Source organism: Amphimedon queenslandica, unplaced genomic scaffold (genome assembly GCF_000090795.2).
Source record: "Amphimedon queenslandica unplaced genomic scaffold, v1.1 AMPQUscaffold_13478, whole genome shotgun sequence".
In the NCBI taxonomy this organism is placed as follows: Eukaryota; Metazoa; Porifera; class Demospongiae; order Haplosclerida; family Niphatidae; genus Amphimedon; species Amphimedon queenslandica.
The window spans coordinates 112194-137314 of record NW_003546286.1 but is presented as its reverse complement, the minus strand read 5'-3'; the positions used below and the strand labels follow the sequence as shown (position 1 = coordinate 137314).

Below are 25121 nucleotides of genomic sequence, written 5' to 3'. Positions count from 1 at the left end.
CTTCAATTAAAGCAACCATGAAAGTCGATATCGTGGAATAATAATAGTTGATAATAATTAGAGGAAAACAGAACTGAAATGACAAAACAAAAATTGCAAAAATTGGTTCTTTGTACAAGATTATGCCAATTGTTCAGTTAAATGACGCGAAAGGAAAAAAAGAAATCAACATACAGAAAGAGAAAAGAAAGATAATAGGAGTAATGGACCAGCCAATGAAAATGATCATAATAATAATAATAATAATAATAAATTAATAATTATTAAACAAAATCTGAAGATAATACAGAGTATTGCAAACATTGCTGTCGTAATCAAAAAAAAAAACGAAACAATTTATAACATTGTTAGGAATGAAGACAAAAATCACAGAATACATAAATACGAGATGAGATCAGTATTAAAGAGGGAGAGAGAGAAAGATTTGAGAGATTGGGTATTGCAAAATTATTTACAAAATTAACACACAAAAAGGTAACACAATGCATGAAGATTAAAACAATTTAAACATCCCCATAATAATAATAATGATGATGATGACTATTTATTTATTTACTAATAATGAGATGAAATAATAATAATTATAACAATAATAATAAATCGTTACTGAGGTGAGAAAAAATTGACAGATGACGGAAAATGGTGCTCAATAATACGAATCACACAAAGACTTGAGATAGTGTTGAAAAGGAGAACAGAGAAACTGTAGACGAAGAGCTGAAGACTTGAAGAGGGACTGTGTATTCAGCATGACACAGTATCAGTTAACATCACCTTGATGTAAGAAAAGAAATATTAATAATAGTAGCAATCAAGGTTAATCACATAATAGTTTTTAGCCACCTGCTGCTACTCAAAAATCAACCTCCCCTTGATCAAGCCCTATCAAAACCCTCATATCTACATGTATTACCATTGCTATTTCAACAGGTGACTATTATTGACAAAAGGCACCTTATGGTGGATTATCAAATTAATCCTTATAATGAAAAAACATCAATTTGTGAGCATTATATTGTTTGCAAAAGTTACACCATAACTTTTTGCATCCTGTGCAGTAATTTTATTAGAATTTGAGCACAGGAAGTTGGATTTTTTTCACTATAAAGACTAACTATCCGCCATATGGTCCCTTTTGTCAATTATAGTCACAATTTATCATTACACTGCCACCACACTAATCTAAAAGTTACTACTACCCCATGTCCCTCTCAATTACCTTCAAGAGCATGTTCAGTGACCCGCTTGCAAAGCTCGTCCATTTGCATTTCAGAGACTTCGGTTGGCTTAGGTATCGTCATGTTAACGTAGCGATGGCTCTTGATGACAGACGGTACAGGAATGGGAAGCTGCTTAACCGAGGAACCAGTGTTGCTCCGACTGCGAGGAGGAGGATAATACGGAGGAGGAAAAGGCTGAGGAGAAAAAGAAAAGAAAGCATGAAACAATTTTATGATATCTTAAAAGTAGCAAAATATCCATAATGTGGCACATAAAATTAAATTACCGGTTGAAATTGTCTTGTGGTAGCTTTAGGAAGCGTGCTGCTTGATCGAGGGGACCCCATTATACTGGTGGGTACCTTAGGGCCCAGAGTGTTCCTCATATTGGAGCGACGGCCTGGCTTCTTATCGGGAAATGGAACTTTAGGATGTGGAGGGTTACCAGCAATAGTGAAGGCATTCGGCCAACTGAAGGGAGAGAGAGAAGAGAAAAGGAAAATAGGAATAAGAGGACATACAAGATCATGTACATGTACACAACACTAGCAGACAGGGTGGGGCAGACTATTATGACATTCTAAGAGCAAATAACCCAACACAGAACAGACATGCAATACATATATAGCGAATGAGAATTGAGTACATGATAAGAGATAATCTTCATGGTGCCATTAGGCTTGGGTGTGCCCTGATTGTCATGGCAGCGATACAATTAGCTCAAATGACATTACAAGTATGTATTCTGAACAAAATTGAATATAGGATTACATGTACGCCCACTGTAATTGTTGTTTACTTCCAACCTCTCTCTCTCTCTCTCACACACAATTTCTCCTCTTTTAGGTCATTCTCTCTTACTCTCCATCCCTCCCTCTCTCCCTCCTTCTCTCTCTCTCTCCCTCCCTCTCTCTCTCCCTCCCTCCCTCCTTCTCTCTCTCTCCCTCCCTCTCTTTCTCCCTCCCCCTCTCTCTCCTCCTATTCCCTCTAATACACACACGCACACATATACAGTACTCCTTCTCTCATTAATTCAAGCAGGTTGTTCCTTACCCTTTGTTCCTTGGAGATTTCTTTGGTGACAGTACACTCAGAGTCTGCTGGCACTGTTGCTTCCAGTCAAAAAACATCTTTCTATGACTCACTATGAAAGCCTAAAGAAAGAGAGAGAGAGAGAGGAAGAGAAGAGAGAGATTAAGTTGAGTGTATATCAGAATCCCTTCATATTGGCAGATGTTGTTAGGAGTGTCCCCTAGTATCTTTTGCTGTGGTTAGCTCACTGACCACAAGAAGAGCTAATTAAAGCAACACATTACTAATCAAACTAATACACAGTACACTACTGGAAACACTAGGATGGATTATTATATAACGAAAGCAGTCACTCTAAGAATAATAATGGTGTAGGATAGAGTCTTTAAAAACAAATCTGATCTAAATGTAGTCTCTCTAAAATTATAATAATTGCATTAATGACATTCACAGACTCATTGCTATGGAATTGCCTGACATCACATTATTAGGTATGCATTGATGTTGATTGCTCAAAGCCAAGAGCTATAGTAACTGACACGCCTTAAGATATTCATGGACTAAGAAAATAGTACATTATTAATGATAAAATAATAATAATAACAATAAAAAATATAATAATAACAACAATAATAATAATATGCACATACGCACATAAAAAGATATGTAAATAGAATTTAAAGCGTCACAAATCTCACAATGGCGATAAAATGCAAAATTAAATCATTATTATTATTATTGCACGAGGAAAACAAGACAAAAGAGAAGGTAGGTTGATACAAGAGAGAGAGAGAGAGAGAGAAATATAGAAAGAAAGGAGAGATGGGCGTGTGTGTGAATGGAATGCAGTGTAATGAAATAAAGGACCATTCCTTGTATAGGCGAGACTAATGCAGTGCATTCCTTAACACGAACAACAAATTATTATTAATGAATAAAATGTGTAGCAGGAGCATGGAATACAACCCCAACCCACGAAAATATCAATTAGGATACATGCATGTGTACACACACACACACTTAAAGTAATATACCATAGCAGAACAATGTACTACATGTAGTTTATAGTGAGTGAGCTCGCCCACTGAGTTGATGTATGATCTAATGCTGTTTGTGTCTGGTTGTGTGGACTTACAAAGAATGATATTATTATTGTTATTATTGTGTTATTATTGTAATATAGGCTAGTATACATACCACGCAAAGGCGTAGTAGTAATATTAGCAATCAATTCAAGGAAAGCTCTTGAGATAGGAGAGACCACACATCACCAAAGGCACAATGTGGATTATAGAGGACATGAATTAATAACGAAATATAATATTAAACAAAAACAGGAGGAGAGATATCATTTAGACTTAAGAATGTCTTTGCTATAGCGTAAACATTAAACAAGTAGTATACATGTACATGTACGTACGCATACAAAAACTGGCACTCGGTACATGCACAGTAATGATAACTGCAATTATACAAAAATGTTTGAAATTAATAAAATGAAATTTTAATGTACATGTACGGGTAGACTTGCCTCGTGACACATCACTATGTCCAGTACTTTGACAAAAGCTTCCAAATTCTCTTCATTTGTTTCCGTATGCATCATCAACTGACTGTAAACTGTATTAGGAGAAAGAGAGAAAGAGAGAGAGAGAGAGAGAGGGGAGAGAGAGAGAGAGAGAGAGAGAGAGAGGAGAGAGAGAGAGAGAGAGAGGGAGAGAGAGAGAGAGAGAGAGAGAGAGAGAGAGAGAGAGAGAGAGAGAGAGAAGGGTGGAGGGGGAGAGACAAATGAATAATTAGTTGTAATAGAATTAACAATTAGGAAGACGCATTGCGGCCAGACTTTAATTAAAGTGGCAAATAAAGAAGGAAGCAATAAGAAGAACATGAAACACGAGAACAGCCACAATAATCACAATCCCCCTCACCTTTCCCTATGGCTCTTGTAATAAGAGACGGCAAGTCGCTCTCGGAGAAATCTTTAGCCAAAAGATCATCAACTGATGATATGGAGGAGGATCGACGGAGACAAGGGGAAGTGGGAGGAGTAGAACAAGGACTGTCTTCGCTGCTCCCGTTAGCCTCCCCTCCTTGCTGTATGCTGGAGCCACGCTGGGGCGAGTCTTCAACGCTTAGAGTACCTTCTAATGATAACAAGAGGAAACAGGAAGAGTAATACAGAGGAATAAGGAGGGAAGGAAAGACTTTATCTTAACTTAGAAAATATCCCCCAAGCTTTAAATACAGATACTGTCATATTAGCATATACAAGATATAAAATCATGTACAGTAGATGCATTTTATTCTCTATAAACAGTTATTGGCTCATTGTTTCCTTTACCTTCTCCTCCTGGAGTAGCTGTTCTTGTTCTTGATGACTTTATAGTCTCAGTCTCACTGGTGAGACTAGAGGCTGATCCTGTTGTGGCTGGTTGGTCTTCTGGTGAGATGTACGGCTTAATGGGAGTCACGACGATCTGATGGAGGCGATGAATACAAGAGAGGAGCTCCCCTTGCTTCTCTGTGTCCTAGGGAGAGAAGGGTGGATGAAAGGTCACTTAGTAAACATGACACCAAAAAGGGTGAGACTTGGCGTGTCCACACTATTGCATATGCAGCTGTTGCTGTTTGTGCTACAGTGGTTGCCAATGAATCACTACAACGGTCAAACCTCTAGGAGGACACCGACCAATACTGTGACTCCCTCTGACACCTAAGCCTTCATTCTTAGAATAAAGGCACTAACTTCCTTTGCTTAACAATGCTAATTGGTAGACCCAGGCCCATTGAATTGGGTAAGTGTACATGCATCCAAAAATAACAATAATAATAATAATAATATTCTATGTGCATTTTCACATGAAGAACCACATGTGATGAGATCATTAAAAAAGTTGGAAGTGTACATTGCAGTACACGTACAGTGTAGATTCACATGAATATTACAAAAGTGTCTCTCAGCTCACACCTACCTGTTCAATTTCAGCAAGCCTGTCTCCTCTCTGACGTAGCTTCTTAATACTGATTAATATCTTTTTAAGAGCCCCCGGGGTTATATTCTAAAATAAGATATGAAATATATATATTACTTAATGATACATTGCAACACATTATGCAGTAAAATAATCATTATTGTAGCTGCACTAGTGGCCAGTCACTATTAGAGACACAGCTATATATACTATGTACTTAAAGCAAAGGATATTAAGCACTTATGAGCAGAGCAGCCTTACTAAAAGCACTTGAGCTATAACAACAATAAAATTGATTTTCAAGTGAGAAACTGAGAGTAAAGGAGCAAAGTATGATGCATGTAAATGTATGCAGAAGATATAATGTATAGTACACATACATGTACATAAATGCATGTAGTAAATCTATAAAGCTAGCCACATTGATGTACATATGTACAAGAATCAATACATGGTGTACATGTACATGTACAATAAACACAATTTTAAAGCATTGATCACGTGTGTATTAGTACATGTGCCTATTAATTATTTTATAAATATTTACATAGTGATCCAATGAGTGTTGTCCAATAAACAAATGTCATAATTCGCATTCATAATTGTCTCAGAGTAAATTGCCCAATAAAAACTACCAAATGTAATGCAGAGTATAAGTGCAACTACTCCACAAGTGTGTGTGTGTGCATTATTGAAACACTAACGATTGATATACATTGTACATGTACAGGCAAGTATATTCATCTAATATCCAAGAGAAGAGAAGAGGAGTACAAGGAGAAATGCTAGAGCATAAAACAACACATGGACTCATAAAAGTATATAAAAATAAACACCAAGTTACACAAAGCACACATACAATAGACGCTGTCCATTAAACTAAAAATAAAATAAAATTAAGACTATGCATACATTGTATATCAAGACTAGCGGTGACCTATCGTAAGATAATATCAAGGAGTGCATGTACCCTTGATATTAGCTGTAGGGGATTAGGCAAGCCAGTTTGTGGTAGCAGTCACAACAGAGATGGCTAATAAGGAAAACAGGCACTAATAGGGTGTAACCATCTTACAATAATATGGGTTTGCCATCAGCTTGGATTAGGGAAGACAGAGTTATGATTATACATTTGATAACAAGAATAAGGAGAAAGAGAGAGAGGTAGATGGAGAGGGGAGAGAAAGGGAGTCAGCAGCTGTGTATATAAAGAAATACAAATAAAGGAGAGACAGTGTATGTCTAGTAATACTAGCATAAGGAGTGGAGAGGAGGGACTGAACACAAACAAGGCCATAGCTTTTACAAGAGTAAAACTACATTAATAATGGATTAATAGGGAGAGAAGGAGGGAGGGATGGGAAGTGGCTCAGCTACATACGTTTTCTTGTAGGAATTCCTCGGTTATATTAAGAAAGGATTCGTACGTCATATCAACAAAGAGATCCTTGTACTTGTGGAGACGCAAAGACTTTAGCCACGCAGGGACATCTGGAGAGAAGAGAGAAAAAATATTTGAGTAACGATTATTATAAAAAGAATTGGTTGAATTTGAGAAGATACATACATGTATGTGTATAATAACAAACACAGAAAAAGGAAACTATGTACATTACATAAGAGAATAGAGGAAAAAGAGATAGCCAAAAGTCACAAGTTATACACATGCACATAATGGTACATATATACATGTACATGAAGTAAGTATAATCAATGACACTGACACACACATACACACACACACACACACTATCCATAAATGGAAATGCACACAGTGCAACCAATAACTGTTCCCACTCATTCCCATCCTCTGTATAAGGGAATAGCTGATCATGTAACACAAAGTGTCACTACTATAATGGTATATGCTGGAATTAGATCACATCAATCAATCAATCACCTACAAACTTGACTACACTGCCACCATATATGACACATAGAGACTCCCTTTGAAGTATTAGAATCAAGAGAAAAGGCATTGGCACAAGTATGCCCAGTATTTATACTGGAGGCATGTACCAGTATACAATGTACATGTATGATGTAGCCCATAGATAACATGTACTCTCCTATTTAACCTTAGAACTATCATCATATTCCAATAGAAAGGTCATGTACATGTACATGTTAGGAATGGGAGAGACAACACACAGGAGACCTCCCTCTTACATCATTAGATGTGTTACTACAATCCTGTTAATAATGAATTCAGTCTGCAGTGCCTTTGGGCTTATATACTTGTATAAGAGAGAGTGTGGAAAAAAAGCTAAGTAACACAAGTGAAGCATATCACATAAAACAAAAGTTCTCAGGCTATGTGGAGAGTTTCAGCTGGTCTGAATGAGACAAAGAAAGCATATAAAGTACAGGTAGACACAAGTGTATAGTACCAGTACTACTGGGTGATGACTAATAACTCAGATTGTTTATACTACAGTGGGGTCCCCACCCTCAATAAATGGCCTCTACTTGTCTGACCACATCCTTTGCTCTGGTATAATAAAGAATAAGAGACCAAGCCAAAGGACACTTTGTACAGCAACAGGTCCAACTGTTAACATTAGTCACTAATGTGAATCACTTAACAGTTTTACACTACCTTATTTGAGCCAACAAGTGTCTCATTCAAAGATATCCATTAAGAGAGGAAGACAAGCAACATTAGGGATGAAGGGAATGTTTGTATAGCAAGGAAAGGTACACGAAAGGACGGGGAAAAGAAAGGAAAAATGGCCCCATTTGGTCTCTCAACTACCAAACATGCCATGACACATTATAGGCAATCAGCACCAATACAACACACACATACATTGCATTAAGCACATATTACTATGCCACAGTTAGGCAATAGGCTACAAGTACAATGTAAAGAGAGCTAGCTTCCATGTCATATACAATATGTATAGCTACCATTTCAGAAGGTCCAGTTAGCAGTTGCATGTACATGTATATGTACTTGCTTTCTATATAGGCTTTCTAGAGTATTCATTCCTTAAAAAAATTTTTTTTGTTTCTCTCAACCTCCTCTCTCTTCCTCTCTAGTCTACCAATGAACTCGACAACAATACAAGAAAGTCGTTAGTCATCTCATAAATTCATTTTTACTATAAAACTATAATTGTATTAAAAACATTAGTTTAAATGTATTGGGAGGTGAGACTGACAAATAAGAGAAGATAATCCCTTAAGAAGAGGCTCTGTTGGGCCAATAGTCCATACACACAATTTACTGACCCTAAAGTCATTGAGTTGGTAGGAAGCAACCAAAACGAGTGCGCCAAATTAATAATAATAGAATAATAATAATAACAAACAATAATAAATATGTGTGCGTGTGTGTCTGTATAAAGTTACATGTAGCTATGAAGAAATAACTCAATAGGCACAAACATGTGTACATAGTACACATGTACATAATGAAACTAATAATCAGCAAAGCAATAATAATAATAATAATAAATAATGATGATGATGTCAATGGATGTAAATGTACATACACAAAGCAACAGATGTACATGTATACATTATGATGGAGGTGGGAGGGAGGGAGGGAAGGAAGGAACAGATGTATTACAAACCAAGCTGGGTAACATGTAACACACAATGGTTGTAATCTTGTAATGTGTACTAGGAACATTGAACAAGGTGAGGGAGACACTACCAGAGACACAAAATGGCACATGTGTACATCTACATGTACTGTACATGTAATTACAGACTGTACATGATGCCCATAAAAGACTCTGATAGATAAGCCTGTATCACTACTTTTAAGCACATTTCTCCAAGAACTCGTTTGTACGGATTACATCATATTTTACATGTGTGCACTCTCTCTCTCTCTCTCTCCCCTCTCTCTTTCTCTCTCTCCCTCCCTCTCATATGTTGTGATTATTTCTAGGGAGAGGCTGCCCACTCAAGATTATACACACAGACAGTTATAACACAAATCCCACAACAGAAGGACTGACTTTGATAGCCCCAATAACAAAATACACCAATCAAAATAGTCAAAATAGGACACAGTGCTCCAAAAAATATACTGGATAACAAGTATACACGTACAACTGAAGAAACAGAGCAAAAGAATGGCTTACCTTTCATTCCTGGTTTCCAGAATATCCGTGCAGTCTTCTTGTCGAAGGTAGCTGGTAACGAACAAGCGGAAGAAGCCCTGTTGGGTGGGAGGGAGAGAGATTTACTCTTGGCCTTCCTCATGTAGTCATCGTATCCATTGGGAGTGGAGCAATGCTCCTGTACCTGATTTGAATAAGTGAATCCCTTTGGTACGAAGTCCTCATCATCATCAAACAAAGGATGGGTATCAATCTCTCCCAGTGTATCAAACTCATGCATGGATCCAATGGGGTTAGACTGGGGGAGGTTTATGTATATGCGATTTGCCCCGTTCCTGTGTGACCCGCCCACGTTTATTATATCATCACAAGACTCAGTTCTCAACTGATAGATTCGTCTCGGAGGAGATGAGGACTGAAGTGTAGAGGAGGACTGGAGCGTAGACGAATGAAGTGCCCCACTGCTATGGTGATGGGTTTGAATGGGGAGGGTCGCAGAGCGATGGTGGCTAATGCCTCCAAGGAGTCGGTTCTTCTCGGCAATGCTCCGAGACTTGTCATCTAGCCGTGATAACCAGAACGCTAGTTTCTCTCTGTCCTGACAAAAGGCAGGGTGGACCAGTGCTAGTGAAAGGAGTAGACGGCATTGATAGAGGTACTCTGAGTCTTCTGCCGAGCCGAAGAGAACTTTAGGAAGGAGTTTGAGGTATTCTTCTCGGGCTTGGTCGTTGCCGGGACGAAGTAAAAGTATGTTAGAGAGAATATTAGAGAGAGCCACGGCGTCTTGCTCGCTGTGTATAGCACTAAGAAAAGCTGAAAAGGAAGGAGGGAGAGGAGAGAGAAAGGAATGATATTGTGAAAGTAAAAGCTGTCCAAGTGTAATGTATAAAATTTTACCAGTGGCAAAGGAGACAAGAGAAGAACATAAAGGAAATGCTTTAGCAGACAGATGTCAATGCTTGTGCATGCATGATGTATGGTGTATTTCACAAAAGGAGGAATGAATGGACAAGCATGCATCATACATACGAGTAACACTGAAAGTGTGACTGACACGAGAAGCTATTCCAAGGAACACAATGGTGAGTACATGTACATGCACAGTGCTTGGCATTAGCATATTTTTATAAATATTTACAGAGATAGTGTCTATTCACTTACTTGGGTCGTTTGCATCAGCTTCCATACCAGCCAGATCCTCCTGGTCCTGTCCTACCTGGAGTATGTGCTCAAGTACAACTAAGAAGAAGCGAGCCTGAGTCGCGTTCACTTTACTTAGGAGGGAATAGAGAGCCATGGTTTGCTCGTATTGGTTCCACTCCAAGAACCAGGAGTAGAACTGTCCGACACGATCACGAAATAGTGTAGAGTTCATTGTTGTTTAAAGAGAAAAGGCGTTCAAGTTTTCTTTCAGAGTGGCGGCTGAAACGTGTGAGAATGAGAGATCACAGGATGGCGAGAACTCGTGGCTCGCCTTCTGCTGGTCGGTCGGTTAGTGTGGAGAGAGAGAGAGAGAGAGAGAGATGTGAAGAATTGGAGGAATGGAGAAGAAGGGAAAGGAGGTGTAGAGATGTCGTCGACCTGCCCGGTCTGCAGGTCTATGGAAAGTTGTTCCGTAACTGATACACAGTCTTAGGACTCAGTCTCTTCTTCTCTGATTACTCTACTAGATATTACTGAGACTAAAGAATCCGGACAAAGCTTTTTGGTCAATAATACTTCTTCTCTCCTCCTCCTCCCTGCCTAGCCTCCAAATACAAGTTTCTATATTAGGAAAATATTTACAAAAACTGCTTCACTTTGTTGATGTGTTATGAACGGTATCCTCTTTAACAGGAAAAGACTTGTCTGAGTTACCTCCCATGTCTCCCGCGAGGATCTTGTACGCATGCGCAATAAAAATGGGATGGGTAGCACACGTGCTTACACGTGTACTAGAATCTCTTGCTGCCTGGTCAATTTCTTTGTTGTTTTTTTTATTGAGCTTCTTGTTGGCAGCTCAGCTACAAAAATAATTAATGTTTGCACATTATAGTGTTGTTTTATTTTTTATGTTGGTCCTAGACTGAATTTAAATGCAAAATTAAAACAAATGAAATTAGATTTGTTTGTACATAAGTGGCTTCAATTTATAAATAAATACAACTTGCCTCTTTTCCTTTTCCCATCTGCCACCTTATGTTTTTAGGAATAACAGCTGCTTTGAAATCTATAATAACCTGTACTACATCATAGCAATTGTATATATAGCTCTAGGAAAAGCACATTTTAGAGTGATTAAGCAATTACATTTTTTCTTTTGATCAAGTAACCATAATTTATTTGTAGCAGGTGTTTCAATTATTGGTTGCCGGTTCATTATAGCAAATCATACTTTTGAAGTGCTATGGAATGTCTTTTACAACTTTTTTCATTTTACAACTTTTCATTTTTCTTCCGCAACCTTTGTCCTATACTATGGGTAGTAAGACAATAGCCATATATTGATTGTATGCACAAATGACATGACAGAATGAACACTGTGTAACAGAATGGACACTGTGTTTATGATTCTTTTACTATTGTTATTGTATGATGTACCCATCACACCTAGTTACCCATGGGTTTGCAGAGACAAGACAACTCGGTACCAGTATTAATTCGATTCAAAGAAAGACACAACAATCATGCTTGTCTAATCTGTGTCTCCATTACTTTCATGTAATGGTAGCTACTGTCTTTCCTTTCTTGACACACGATTGAGGAACTGGTATGGCAAGTGAAGTATTTGTTACTCCGAATTAATGAATATTTATTTAGAACTAAATTAACTTTTGACAGGAACCTACAAACAATGGCATGCATGCGGCATCCTCAATAACTGTGGATTCTGTTTGTTTTCGATTCCTGTTAGAGCAGTAATAAAGGATGGCAGAAATGGCAGTCTGTTGCTGTTTTTATTGCATGACATTGTTTATTGTATTATTAAAAAATTCTTTATAAATTTAAAGTTGCCCCAAAGCCATGTACAGCTCATGAGGCAATGCTTTGACATGTGAAGGCAGGAAAGGAGGAACAACGAATCTAATTTGATACATCGAATCGATGAAGTTACTATAGTGTATTATTTATATGCTCTGCCTTTTGGTTGTTGCTCATATTATGTGCTTGTTTTTTGGCTTGTTGGTGTCATGTATTGCAGCTTCCTTGTTCTGTTAGTGTCAAGGCGTTGCTCTTGATTATAGTTTTCAAATAGGAATGAAATTGTTTGACAACCTTGTTCCATAGTTGTTTGCTGCTTTTGATCGTACTATCAACAGATCATATATGACCATTAGACACTTGTTTCTTTACCTGTTGTCTGTGACTGGGGGATTGAATTGAAATGTGAGATAACCATGTTTATAAGGTTTAGGAATTCCCGCCAAATGGCGCGGGAAGCTTTGCGCATGCGCATAGCCCACGTGGAAAATGGCTGACTTCAAGCAAGAAGTTCACAAACCTGGTCCTCTTAAGCAAAAGAACAAGTTGCACAAACATGGAAGACATAAGAGCAAGGGAAGCATTGAGAACCTCAGTAAAGGTAGTGTATTTAGTGATAAAAGCATTAAATAGTGTTATTATTGAGAGAGTGACTATTTATCTTTTAATTTATTTATTTATTTTTATTAATTTATTACTATTATTATTATTATTAAGGTCGTGTTGATGTCAAGTCTTTTACTGGCCAAAAGTTAAAACAATTGCGAAGAATTGACCGGAAAAATCAGGTAAAATGTTGCCAAATTTATTTATAAGTTTTGTGCTTAGTTGAAGCAATTGAGAGACAAGAAACGTCATGAAGTACAGATGAGTAAAAGATCACTGGGAACAGACAACACTCCACCTCATTTAGTAGTGAGCCAACGAATACTAATCGATTATATACAAACTAGATTTTAAATTTATTATTTGATTTTTAAATTTTTTTAATGAATTATCCTTAGGTTGTATTAAGTACAAGTTTAATTGTCGGTTGTCAAGAAGTCTTGTCTTTATTGTCAGGTACTTGTAAAGCCGACCCACCTCCAACCCTTATCTCTCAAACTACACTCGTGTAGGCCCGTACATTATCAGAACATGTGTATGTGTATCTATTGTCTTAGATTTCCGGTAACAAAGCAAAGATTTACTTTTGTATGTCCACCTCCTGAAGACTTAGATGCCATACTAAATGTTGTTAAGGTAATGCAATGGGAGTATAATACATACATTACTCCTCTCTCTCTCTCTCTCTCTCCCCTGCTCTTCCTGAATTGGATTTGTGGATATAACTAATTGTCTGAATTATTTTCTTAAAAATGTATTTTTGTCCTAAAGGACTAAGAAAATTAAAATTAATATTCTATTACTCGCAGGAAAATTAGGAAATTAAGTAATAGTGTTATATTGATGTTAGTGGTTTAACTCACAAGTATTCACCATTTCTCACACCCACTCTTAAATTTATAATATTGCTTATATAATACCTTATCAAATTTACTGGTTTCCTTTGGTTAATATTTTTAATATTATTAAAGCCACGGCATTTATACATGTAAGAATTATTGTATTTTATTGAGTAATATTTAGTATTATTAAAGCCACGTAATAATGTCTATATTATATCAACAGATTGCTGATACATTGCTATTAGTATATGACACAACTGGTGAGACCTCACCTCTGGTTGAGCTAGCTCTTGACTGTGCTTTTGCCCAAGGACTCCCATCCACTTTTCATATAGTCCAGGTTTGCTAATTGAAATACTAAAATTTCTCAACCTATTATTGGTCATTAAGGTGATGAATTTCTGCATTGTTTTTTATATCATGCCTATATTCTGTATATTGCACGATAGAGTGAAATTGAATATTAGCCAGTGTTGACGAGTGTACTGAATACTGTGTTCATTGTATTGTGTTGTAGTGGTCTTGTACTTTCTAATACATTGTTGTGTGTGTGTACAATATATGGGCAAGTATAGTGTCTGCTATTGATAGGGTTTGGATGCTGTTGCTATCAAGAAGCAAGGTGATACTAAGAAAAGGATACAAGGCATTATAGATAAGCGGTAAATATGACAATTACTTGTATCATGTATTGTATATATTGTATATGTATAATCCATTCATGTACCGTATAGCGGGAAATTGTGGAGGAAGTTAAATTTGGTGAATTACTAAATTTCGGTGTCTTGTGAATTAGTGGCCACATGCCATTGAACATGCGTATAATGGCCGAAAATGGCGGATTTTTATTTTAGCGACAAAATGCCAAATTTAATTTCCTCCAAAATTTCATGCTATACGGTATTGGGTGAATTTACTTTCTGTGCAACTTTTGCATAATCATCATTATTATTATTATTATTATGTGTTTTAGTATTTTTTGTCACATTTCCAGTTTTGTAGGGACTAGGGGGAAGCCAGTTAAATGTTTTGTGTGTACTTTGTGCATGTCATTAAACTATGTGACCACAATTGGATTTTAATAATATCATTCCACCTTCTTATTGAATTATTTTTGTTATAGTCAGCAATAATATTGCTAACTCTGTCAATCTCTTATTACAAGAAGTAAAACCTATCTTTTTTTCTTTTTGTATATACAAAGCTTTCCAAAGGAGAAAGTACATCGACTTGACTCAGAACAGGTACACTGTACACGTTTGTGGCATATCATTTGATATGGATGTTGCCAATCTTTTTTAGGATGCATGTAATGTATTGAGATTCATTGGGAGCCAAAAACAACGACCAGTTTTTGTACGTGATGCAAGACCACACCTACTTGCCGACTCGTGGAGTTTTTCAGAATCTACTGAGGTAGAAAAAAGAAAGAGAGGGAGAGAGAGAGAGGGGGAGGGAGAGAGAGAGAGAGCGAGGGGGGAGAGAGAGAGAGAGCAAGGGGGGGGGAGAGAGAGAGAGAGAGAGCTATTAAAATAGTTGTGGTGGATTTACAGTAGAGTAACTACAAGTTTGTATGCTCTTGAGTTTCTTAGTGGTAATTAAGTGTGTGACATATAGAAGTCATACAAATTAGCTTCTTTGAACTCTCACCTCCAATTATGGCAAAAACTATTTTAATAATAATAATTGTTGAATTTCAATTTTAGTGTTACGATGATCATGATGATGCTACTGGTGTATTGAGTGTGTCTGGCTACTTACGTGGGAAGGATCTCTCAGTTAATCAGTTGGTTCATATCACTGGATTTGGTGATTATCAGTTGATAAAAGTATGTACGCTAATCCATGTACTAATATGTGTTCTACAGGTACTTGTATAGCATGCATTTGGTAGTAGTATTCATGTTTTAGGAACATACATGTTCTTATGTTGTTCAAGAAATTTTAAGCTGATTCCAATTAAATTAAAGTTACTCAAAAATCAGGCCACAATCCCTGTACTATAGTACAGGGTACTTGGCCAATTTTCGCCAAAAATGACTAGGAGAGAAATCTCCATTTTTATAATCTTTTCTGATACATATACATGTTCTTATGTTGTGTAGCAAGTTTGAGCTGATTCCAATTAAAATTAATTTTTTTACAAATTTTTAAAGTTACTCAAAAATTGGGCACAATAGTACAGGGTACTTGGCGAAATTTCGCCAAAAATGACTAGGAGAGAATTCTCCATTTTTATAATGTTTTCTGATGCATATACATGTACTTATGTTGTGTAGAAAGTTTGAGCTGATTATGATCAAAATTGGATTTTTTTTACGAATTTTCAAAGTTACTCAAAAATCAGGTCAGAGATCCTTTAATACTATAGTGTATTTGGCCAAATTTTGCCAAAAATGACAATGATAATTTTTCTGATTCAACTTTTCCTTTTTAGATTGAGGCTCCCCCTGATCCTTGTCCATTGTCAAAGAAGCTAAAGACGGTGCCACACAATGACAATGCCATGATAACTGTAAGATCATGCCTGAAATACTCTAACTTTAAAAATATTTGTATATATACCTGTATATTCTTATAGCTATTGATCATAATCATCCTTTGCCTGTTTCTTCATCCTTATTATCGTTTCTTTATATTCTTCCTCTTGATCTCTCACCTCCTCCTTCTCCTTAGGATGATGATCAGTGTGTCTCTATGGTTGATGGTGGCATTAAAGTACTAGCAGTGGCTGACCCAGCTAAGCAAGTAACTCAATATTAATAATTTAGAGCTCCCAAATTTTTATATAATTACATGTATGTGCTATTTTGTGAGTATAATTATAGTCAATTGCATTGAATTGTATTTCAATATTAATGTGTTGGTATCAGTTCAGTGTGTGTTTATTGGTTGGTATAGGTATCTTTAATGTCAGAGGTTGTTCCTGACCCAATGGAAGGAGAGCAGACATGGCCTTTAGAAGAAGAACTGAAAGAAGGTATGGATCAATTTTTATATGTAATATTTATAACACACCGGCGAGTGCTATATGGCTTTTATAAGGACCGAGCCTGAGGGCGGAGCCCGAGGGCGAGGTCCTTATAAAAGCATAGATATTATAGACTACGTAACCGGGATTGGAAACAGATCACGTGATCCCATTCAAATCAATATAACTATTCAGGTACAGTCTCTGTGACAGTGAGAGGCGGACGAAAATGCCTGACATGGCTGGAAAGAATGGTCTCTAGTGAAGTCCCACAAGCTATTTCACCTGTACTTGAGCTCTTATAATATACGCACATGTTTATATTTTTCTTTGATACAAAAATAAAATGTGTTAGCTGTGTAAAAACAGGTGTTTAAAGCAAGTGCGCTCCCCGTGACAAGAGATAATGTCTTATTCTCCCTCCTGCAAACAAGCTTTAGCTACCCCAGTTTCATTTTATGATTAAAACTATGCACAAGGCCATGCTACATGAGAATAGACTGGTTAGTTCTGCCTGCCATATTACTGAGAGCAGAAATCCACCAAAATAATGCCAAAAAGCGGCCGATCTGTTGTACCTCTCCCGAGCGAACTAAGCATAGAGACACGAAGAGAAAGGTACCATCGTGATCTCTGGTATTTTCTTTATGCGATTAAGCTACTTAGAACCAGCTACATCACAGTATATTGTTAATACGGCTCATCAAACATAACAATTCTTCATGATTTTCACCATTTTGATGCAAATTCATGCAATTTCATGCATTAATAATCACACAGTCTGTACACGTGACGTCATCAGTTTCCAATCCCGGTTACGTAGTCTATAATATCTATGATAAAAGCCATATAGCACGAGACGGTGTGTTATAAATGATATATGTTAGGGTGGAGCCACACATTCAACAAGTATGTACTGTGGGCGGTCAGTTTACACAAGCACAAAGCCACAGTGCATGTATGGGGCACTGCAGTGTGTGTATGGAATATACAAGTCCTGCTAATCCTTTGATGTGTGGCTACATCATGATATATATTACATTATAAACCCCATTCACACTACACTGTAAATGGTTTTTTGCAAAGCAAGCTACACGTGAGTGAGCTAAACAGCATTTTTTATTAGCACTACAGTACAGTGCATGGCTTTTGGATCAACTTTTAAAAGTTCAATTTTGAACAAAATCAGCCCAAATTTTTGTATACAACACAAGAACATGTTGTGTATCAGGAAAAATATGAAAAATCAAAAGTTCTTTGCTGGCAATTTTTGACAAAGTACCCTCAAGTTAATAATTATATTATATTTGGAACAACTGAGATGGCATAGCTTAGTTAAGCTAAGAACATTTAATGGTGTAATGTAAATATGCTACATGTTCTATGATGCATCCCTCTCTCTTTCTCTTGTATTATTTGTGTAGCTCAGTTAAGAGCTCGGAGTAAAAGAAAGGAGAAGAGGATGTTACCAAAAGGAACGTCCGAGTATCAAGCTAGTTGGATACTGGACGAAGGAGAGAGACAGGGGGAGGAGGAGGAGGAGGAGGGAGAGAGTGAAGAAGAGTATTATGAAGATAGTGAAGATGATGACTGTGATACTGGGAGCTTTGTAAGCAATAGCACAGTAGCATCATTATGATAATATTGACACTGAAAGTTCAATTCTAATCAGTGACTCCACGGTTTATACAATTTGCACTTTTAGAATGTTCATTTTCTCTCCCAATATCAAATTAACAATAATTGTTTTATACTGCAGTGGGCCCTGAGTAGGGGTAGGTAATTGAGTTATGGGGACGATGAGCAATAATAATTGCAATTATAATAATATTATTAGCATCATTATGTGTCGGTGTGTGTCTATAGCTTAATTAACATGAAGACAGGTCTAGGGGTTGTCTTGGGTTTAGACAATATTCACACGCCTTGTAAAATTGCAATAATAATAACAACAATAATACTTGGAATTTAGTTGGACCAGACGTCTAAATCTCAAGATTAAAAATTTGTTGTTTACATACATACAGCTTATTATCATTCAGAGTGAGACAGACAGTCACACTCACTTAAGCTCCAATAGTATCAACATTCATACCACCTGAGAGTCTACACTGAATTATGATAATTTGTGTATAGACAGGCTGTTCCTCTGTATCAATCATTCTCATTTATTGAGGGGTATCGTTATTAATGATCTAATGATAGACTCCAAGTAATTGGGAGTATAGACAGTGGGTACAGTGCCAAGTGTATTTTTGGCAGTACAGTGTATATGTGTATTATATATCATACTAAACAGCTAGGCCTGTATACAAAAAATATAAACCCGACCGCATCAAAGGATGATGTCATAATTATGAGATATTATATAGAGTGTATGTGTCTACGTAAAGGAGTTCCTGTCTTGGGATTATTCTATACACATTTCTCTGGAATTTTATTATTATAAAACTAGCTTGGAAATTGCGGTGTCTAGTACGTAATCGAGACTGGCTAGATCATGCACACGTATCGTGACGTCAATTTTTAAGAAATATGATATTTAACTTGTACGATGTAAATAAAGTAGTATTATTATTGCCAGTATAAATGTATGTGGCTTAATTATAATTGCTCACTGTAATTGATGGAATGTGCTTTCTTTGTCTTTCATAGGGACATACCGATATGGACACTGATGATAATGTAAGCTTTACATGTACATGTACACGTACATGTGTATGTTTTGCTTGTCACGGGTTTCATGACAATGGAACTAATGGGTTTTTGCTTGTCACGGATTTTGTGACAATGGAACTAATGGGTTTTTGCTTGTCACGGATTTTGTGACAATGGAACTAATGGGTTTTTGCTTGTCACGGATTTCGTGACAATGGAACTAATGGGTTTTTGCTTGTCATGGATTTTGTGACAATGGAACTAATGGGTTTTTGCTTGTCACGGATTTTGTGACAATGGAACTAATGGGTTTTTGCTTGTCACGGATTTTGTGACAATGGAACAAATGGGTTTTTGCTTGTCACGGATTTCGTGACAATGGAACTAATGGGTTTTTGCTTGTCACAGATTTTGTGACAATGGAACTAATGGGTTTTTGCTTGTCACGGATTTCCTTTTGATACATATTGACATAATTTTTATGATGTTCATGAAGTTTTAAGTTGATTCGAATACAAAATGGATTTTTATGAGCTTTTTTAGTTGCTCAAAAATGAGGCCAAATTTTGCCAAAATTTAAGAAGGGAGAATTTTTCTTTTTTATTTATTAATTTTTTTAAATGCATATACGTGTACTTATGTTGCATAGAAAGTTTGAGCTGATTCTGATCAAAATTGGATTCTTTACAAATTTTAAAAGTTGTTGTTTTATTATTTTTTTGCTAATATACATTGTACCTGTAGGTTGATCCTGATCACTATGATGCTCTTTATAATATGGAGGATGACCGGAAGCAGTAAGAACTAGCACTCACTATTTCTGTTTTGTTTCTTTTCTTCATTATAATTTTATATGTGTTAACTCTTCTCCCTCTCTCTCTCTGGTCAGGTTAGATATTATTCAAGCTGAGAGGATGGACCAGTTGTTTCCTGATGAAGTTGACACGCCTCGTGACGTCTCAGCTAGAGTCAGATTTGCAAAGTGAGTGCATGTGGTCAATCCAATATGGCCCCATTACCATATAGAAGGAAATTTTGGAGGTTGTTAAATTTTGCAAATTTTGCATTTTGATAGCCATTTGCCAAAATAAAAATCCTCCATTTTGAGCCATTATACACATCCTCAATGGCATGTGGCCACAAATTTGCCAAATTAAAGTCCGCCTATCACCAAAATTTAGTAATTCGCCAAATTTAACTCCCTCTAAAATTTCCTGCTATACAGTATATCACTGTGTGTATATATATTTTATATATATATATATATATATATATTTTATATCACTGTGTGTGTGTGTGTATAGGTATAGAGGCTTGAGGAGTTTCCGTAACTCACCATGGGACCCTAAAGAGAACCTTCCCCTTGATTATGCTAGGTATACTATAGATGAATGTGATTGTAATTTTATTGACTTCATTTCTGTTGGTTGGTAGGATATTCCAGTTCTCAAACTTTAAGAGTACAAAAAAGAAAGTCCTTTCTTCAAAGACCAATGATGAAGATGGAATATCAGTCAGTAGTACATATACACTCATTATTTAATGCTACATGTACATGTATCGTATCAAGACTGTACTACAAAGCACTGATCCTAACACTAAATTACTAATATCTTATTATAGCGTGTCACATTGGTCTGTACATGTACATCAAGAGTGGATAATCGATATACATGTACAACACTATTACACTACCCATTTATTACAAAAGCTAAGTTTGCACACAAAACTATAAATCTTCTATCACATGTAATGAGTTATTCAATGTGCACACGGAACTACAGCTACCGCCTGTGCATGATAACTGGTATGCATTTGTAGTATGTCCTTGTCATTGAGCATCATATTAGTTTAATGATATCCGGACTAGACTAACTCTACCTCCTCTTATCATTTCAATGGCTAATTAGACATGTCACATTGCATCACTTTATCATTAATTGGATTATTACTATTGCACCAATGCGCAAGTACATAGTACATAGCAATAAACTAATGTTATTATATAATAAAAGTAGTAAACTGATGTGTCTTGTCTGATGTTAGTGTATGTCCTATAATCTTAGCCAGTCAATGTTTGTTTAATTTCTGTTCGATCTTGATATCATTAATTAATTCTGTCTCTGACCCCGTCTTTCCTCCTCTCTCCTTTGCTCTCCTCCTCTCCTTTTCCTGTCTCTCTGTCTCTAGTCTGGGAATTATCTTACACTCTACATAGCCAATGTACCGAGGAGGGTCGTTGAATGTTTCCAATTAAAGAGCATCCCACTTGTTGTCCACGGCTTACTGCCCCATGAAAATAAGGTTAACCTGTTAATGAGTCATAGTCTCGTTACATATACACATTTATTATTATTTTTTAGATGTCTGTCATTAATTTTGTTTTGAAACGAACACCGAACTACACTAGCCCCATTCGCTCTAAGGTCAGTATGTATTATTGTTGTTGATTATTTATAGGTGATTTTTTTTGATGTTCTATTATAAACACTTTAATACTGTATTTTATTATAATGAGATTTACTATGTGTTAGGATGAATTGATATTTCACTGTGGTTTGAGAAGATTTACAGCTTCCCCAATATATTCGCAGCACACGCTAGCTGACAAGCACAAGGTAGAATATAATGCCGTATAAGTGGTTTTTTCAAGGGTTGCAAGTTTAGCAAATCTCACGAATTCCTTCCTGATTTGCAAAAATAAAATCCTCGAAAATCAATTTAGTACGGTACCAGCATGGCACACGTGGTAGAATTTACGAAATTAAAATCTGTGAATTGGAATTTTAGTAGATTTTGCGAAATATAATTCCTTCGAAAAAAATCGCTTATACGGTAGTGAGAATGTGTGTGGTTGTGGTGTAATAGTATTATTACTCAAGCTTTTATGTGTTGTGACAGTTGAGCATTAAAGTGTTAGGAATAACTAACACGTGTAATCGAAATAGGATGGCATACACGTAGCAAATCCCTGCACTGTGAAGCATTAAATGATATTAGTCATGTAGGAATGGTTTTAAAAAACACATATGTATAGTCACTTGCTATCAAGCTATCAATAGTGAATAGAAAATAATCTTGCGTATTCGAAATATTTGTAATTATCCTTTGCTGTTATGGTGTCCAGCTGTTTCTGCTTTGTCTAGACACTGGGAATGATTTCAGAGCCAATTAGTTCAGTCAATGGTAAAACTATTGAAGAAAATGAGTGTTCATGTCCTGTCCTGATCTAATCCATGGGATTAATATTTTATGTCTGTTACATATTCATGCCTGCTTCTTCCTCTTCCTCCTTGTCTGCTATTTGCTATTTCTATTTCTTTATATGCTTGTGTGTGTAGGTTATGCATGTATATGTGTATTAAGCAAAAGTTTCCATTTTGATCCATTGTGTTTGTTTTTGGTGCATTGCTGCTTGATCAGTTTGATGAACGATGAGTCAATGAATGAAGACAGTAAAATGAATAGTAGAAATAGTACTAATTCAGCACTCTACATAACTATAAGGATACGTAAATACTATTTATTGTATCGGAGTAATAGAGTACTTACTATCATGTAAGTCATTATAATTGCTGAAATTATTTCAATAAAACTGCTTGTTGTAAAAGAATAATAATAATAATAGTACATAAGTCTACATGTAATTATGCAATTCTCGTGACAGTGATATGCCCTCTTGACTCTCAATTGATAAAAATGCAATCAGGGCATAGTTATCATATTCCAATGGGTTTGCTACTCGAGCATAAACTATCAACTATGACCTTATTGTAGAGCACACATTAAAGCATAACTGGCTTTCATGCAGTGAGAATTATTATCATTTTGAGCTCTTTATCTGTCAACAAGTGGGAGTTACTTATGTCACTTTATTCTCTTTGTGTTAATATGGGATGGAGACTGATCTGGCCCTAATGTCATTTCCTTTCCTATTCACAGAGTGAGAGATTTTTTCGTAAGGATTGTGTGTCTGTGGCAACAGTCTATGCACCAATATCATATCCTCCGACTAAAGTATTGGCATTCAAGCAATTGGAAGGTTTGCTGATTTTTTTTGATTTGTTGTTTCTCTAAATGTACATTGCATTCACACTATTGTATTTGTCATTTAAGTTTCTATTCCTCCCTACTCTACTTCTCCTCTCTCTTCAGATGGTTCTAGGGTGTTGGTAGCCACTGGTTCAGTTTATAGTGTTAATCCTGATAGAATTATTTGTAAGAAGATCATACTCAGTGGTCACCCTTTTAAAATATTCAAGCGGTCGGCCGTCATTAGATACATGTTCTACAACAGAGGTTTGTGTGCATGTAATATACTAATCGAGTATACTAATAATGCACAGTTAGTATACTAATAATGCACAGTTAATATACTAATAATGCACATTTGCATATACTAATAATGCACATTTGCATATACTAACACTGTATGATAAATATTTTTTTGAGGCTTGAGTTGCTCTTTTGTTGTTAATGTTATTCCCCAGGTTGCTGTTAATTTTATTATGATAGCTTGATTGGTTATAGTATAGCAATAGCTAGAGGGTCCACTATGTGTGCCACACTAGCACTGTATGTAAATTATGCGTGGGAGACACTCTTGGACTGATTACATGTATTTCAGCAATCAAAGGAATATCAATAGGAGGAGTGATTTTTATATTGTAAAGCTTCAGAGACTCCTTCACTGGTTACCTGGTTACAGTTATCATAATTTTAAGATAAAGGATGGATTTGTTGTTTTATCTGTATATTTACTGTCATGATGTAAGAAATAGACTGATTTGGCAAATGATCATTTTTCCTGTTTTTACAAAACCCCTCAGTCTCTATAGTTACCAGACATGTCGTTTTCATGATATAAGAGATCTAACAATCGGTTCATTATTATGAGCCGGCCGGCCGAATGTACATGTACATGTACTACGATATGTTAATACATGTATACGGACCACACGTACTCTGTTTTGGGTAGATTAATGGCGCTTATATGATATGACGTGACATAACTAGTGTACTTTACTCACTTTTATGTGTAGTGAATGCTTTCATGACATTGCTACCTTCAATAGTGGAGTACTATAAGGAATTGTTCTTCAGTAATGCACGGTGTTACATATTGTCCAGCCATAAGCATACCTCATTTTCAAGAAAATTTTGTATGGGCATAATCATAAGTCATTTCTATTATTGATAGATGACATCATGTGGTTTAAACCTGTTGAATTGAAAACAAAGCTAGGACTCAGGGGACATATCAAGGAGCCATTAGGTCAGTGAACTGACTGACCCTGTGTATAATCATTCCATCAGTCTGTGCTTTACAGGTACTCATGGTCACATGAAGTGTGTCTTTGATAAGCCGCTAAAGGCTCATGACACGGTCCTAATGTGTCTCTACAAGAGAGTGTTCCCTCGCTGGTCTTACTCTCCTGAGATTGGACCACCTCCCAGCGGCTGGAGGCTTGACGAGAGCACAAGAGAAGAAGAAGAGGACGACGACGAAATGTTATTATAATTAATTTAAACACTAATAATAATAATACTGAATACATGCATAGATCTATACCTAATACATATGCAGCTATCAATGTGCATGATTTCATGTTAAAGGATAGATTGATTTATTTGCTTCACCAGATGAGGTATTGTCATTTGTGAATGGACATACCTTGGATTTATGATATTTGATGGGCTGTGTGAATAGTATGCTAGAGCCACACAAGTGCATGCTATTAAATGCAAGTTTGTCTAACCTTTTTAGGCTACATTGTACATTG

General features: G+C 36.4%; 2 protein-coding genes across 2 annotated transcripts; one reads left to right on the top strand and one right to left on the bottom strand.

Moving 5' to 3' along the window:
- Positions 1-6: 6 nt before the first annotated feature.
- Positions 7-11067, bottom strand: LOC100634977 (protein Smaug homolog 2-like). The gene is made up of 11 exons (XM_019994281.1): positions 10462-11067; positions 9322-10113; positions 6606-6715; positions 5225-5311; positions 4594-4780; positions 4181-4396; positions 3784-3872; positions 2274-2374; positions 1508-1691; positions 1220-1415; positions 7-774 (listed from the first exon to the last, which is right to left on the bottom strand). Exons 1-11 carry the CDS (start codon positions 10673-10675, stop codon positions 761-763), a joined length of 2190 nt encoding a protein of 729 aa, XP_019849840.1. The 5' UTR covers positions 10676-11067; the 3' UTR covers positions 7-760.
- Positions 11068-12717: 1650 nt separating this feature from the next.
- LOC100634851 (pre-rRNA-processing protein TSR1 homolog) lies at positions 12718-25022 on the top strand. The gene is made up of 26 exons (XM_019994279.1): positions 12718-12862; positions 12979-13049; positions 13090-13176; positions 13266-13375; positions 13425-13503; positions 13933-14049; positions 14301-14371; positions 14914-14953; positions 15012-15125; positions 15416-15538; positions 16147-16224; positions 16386-16457; positions 16611-16689; positions 18105-18289; positions 19336-19365; positions 20083-20135; positions 20228-20320; positions 20643-20714; positions 20773-20851; positions 21529-21642; positions 21702-21764; positions 21873-21956; positions 23281-23380; positions 23494-23637; positions 24539-24613; positions 24669-25022. Exons 1-26 carry the CDS (start codon positions 12751-12753, stop codon positions 24857-24859), a joined length of 2436 nt encoding a protein of 811 aa, XP_019849838.1. The 5' UTR covers positions 12718-12750; the 3' UTR covers positions 24860-25022.
- The last annotated feature ends 99 nt before the right edge of the window (positions 25023-25121 follow it).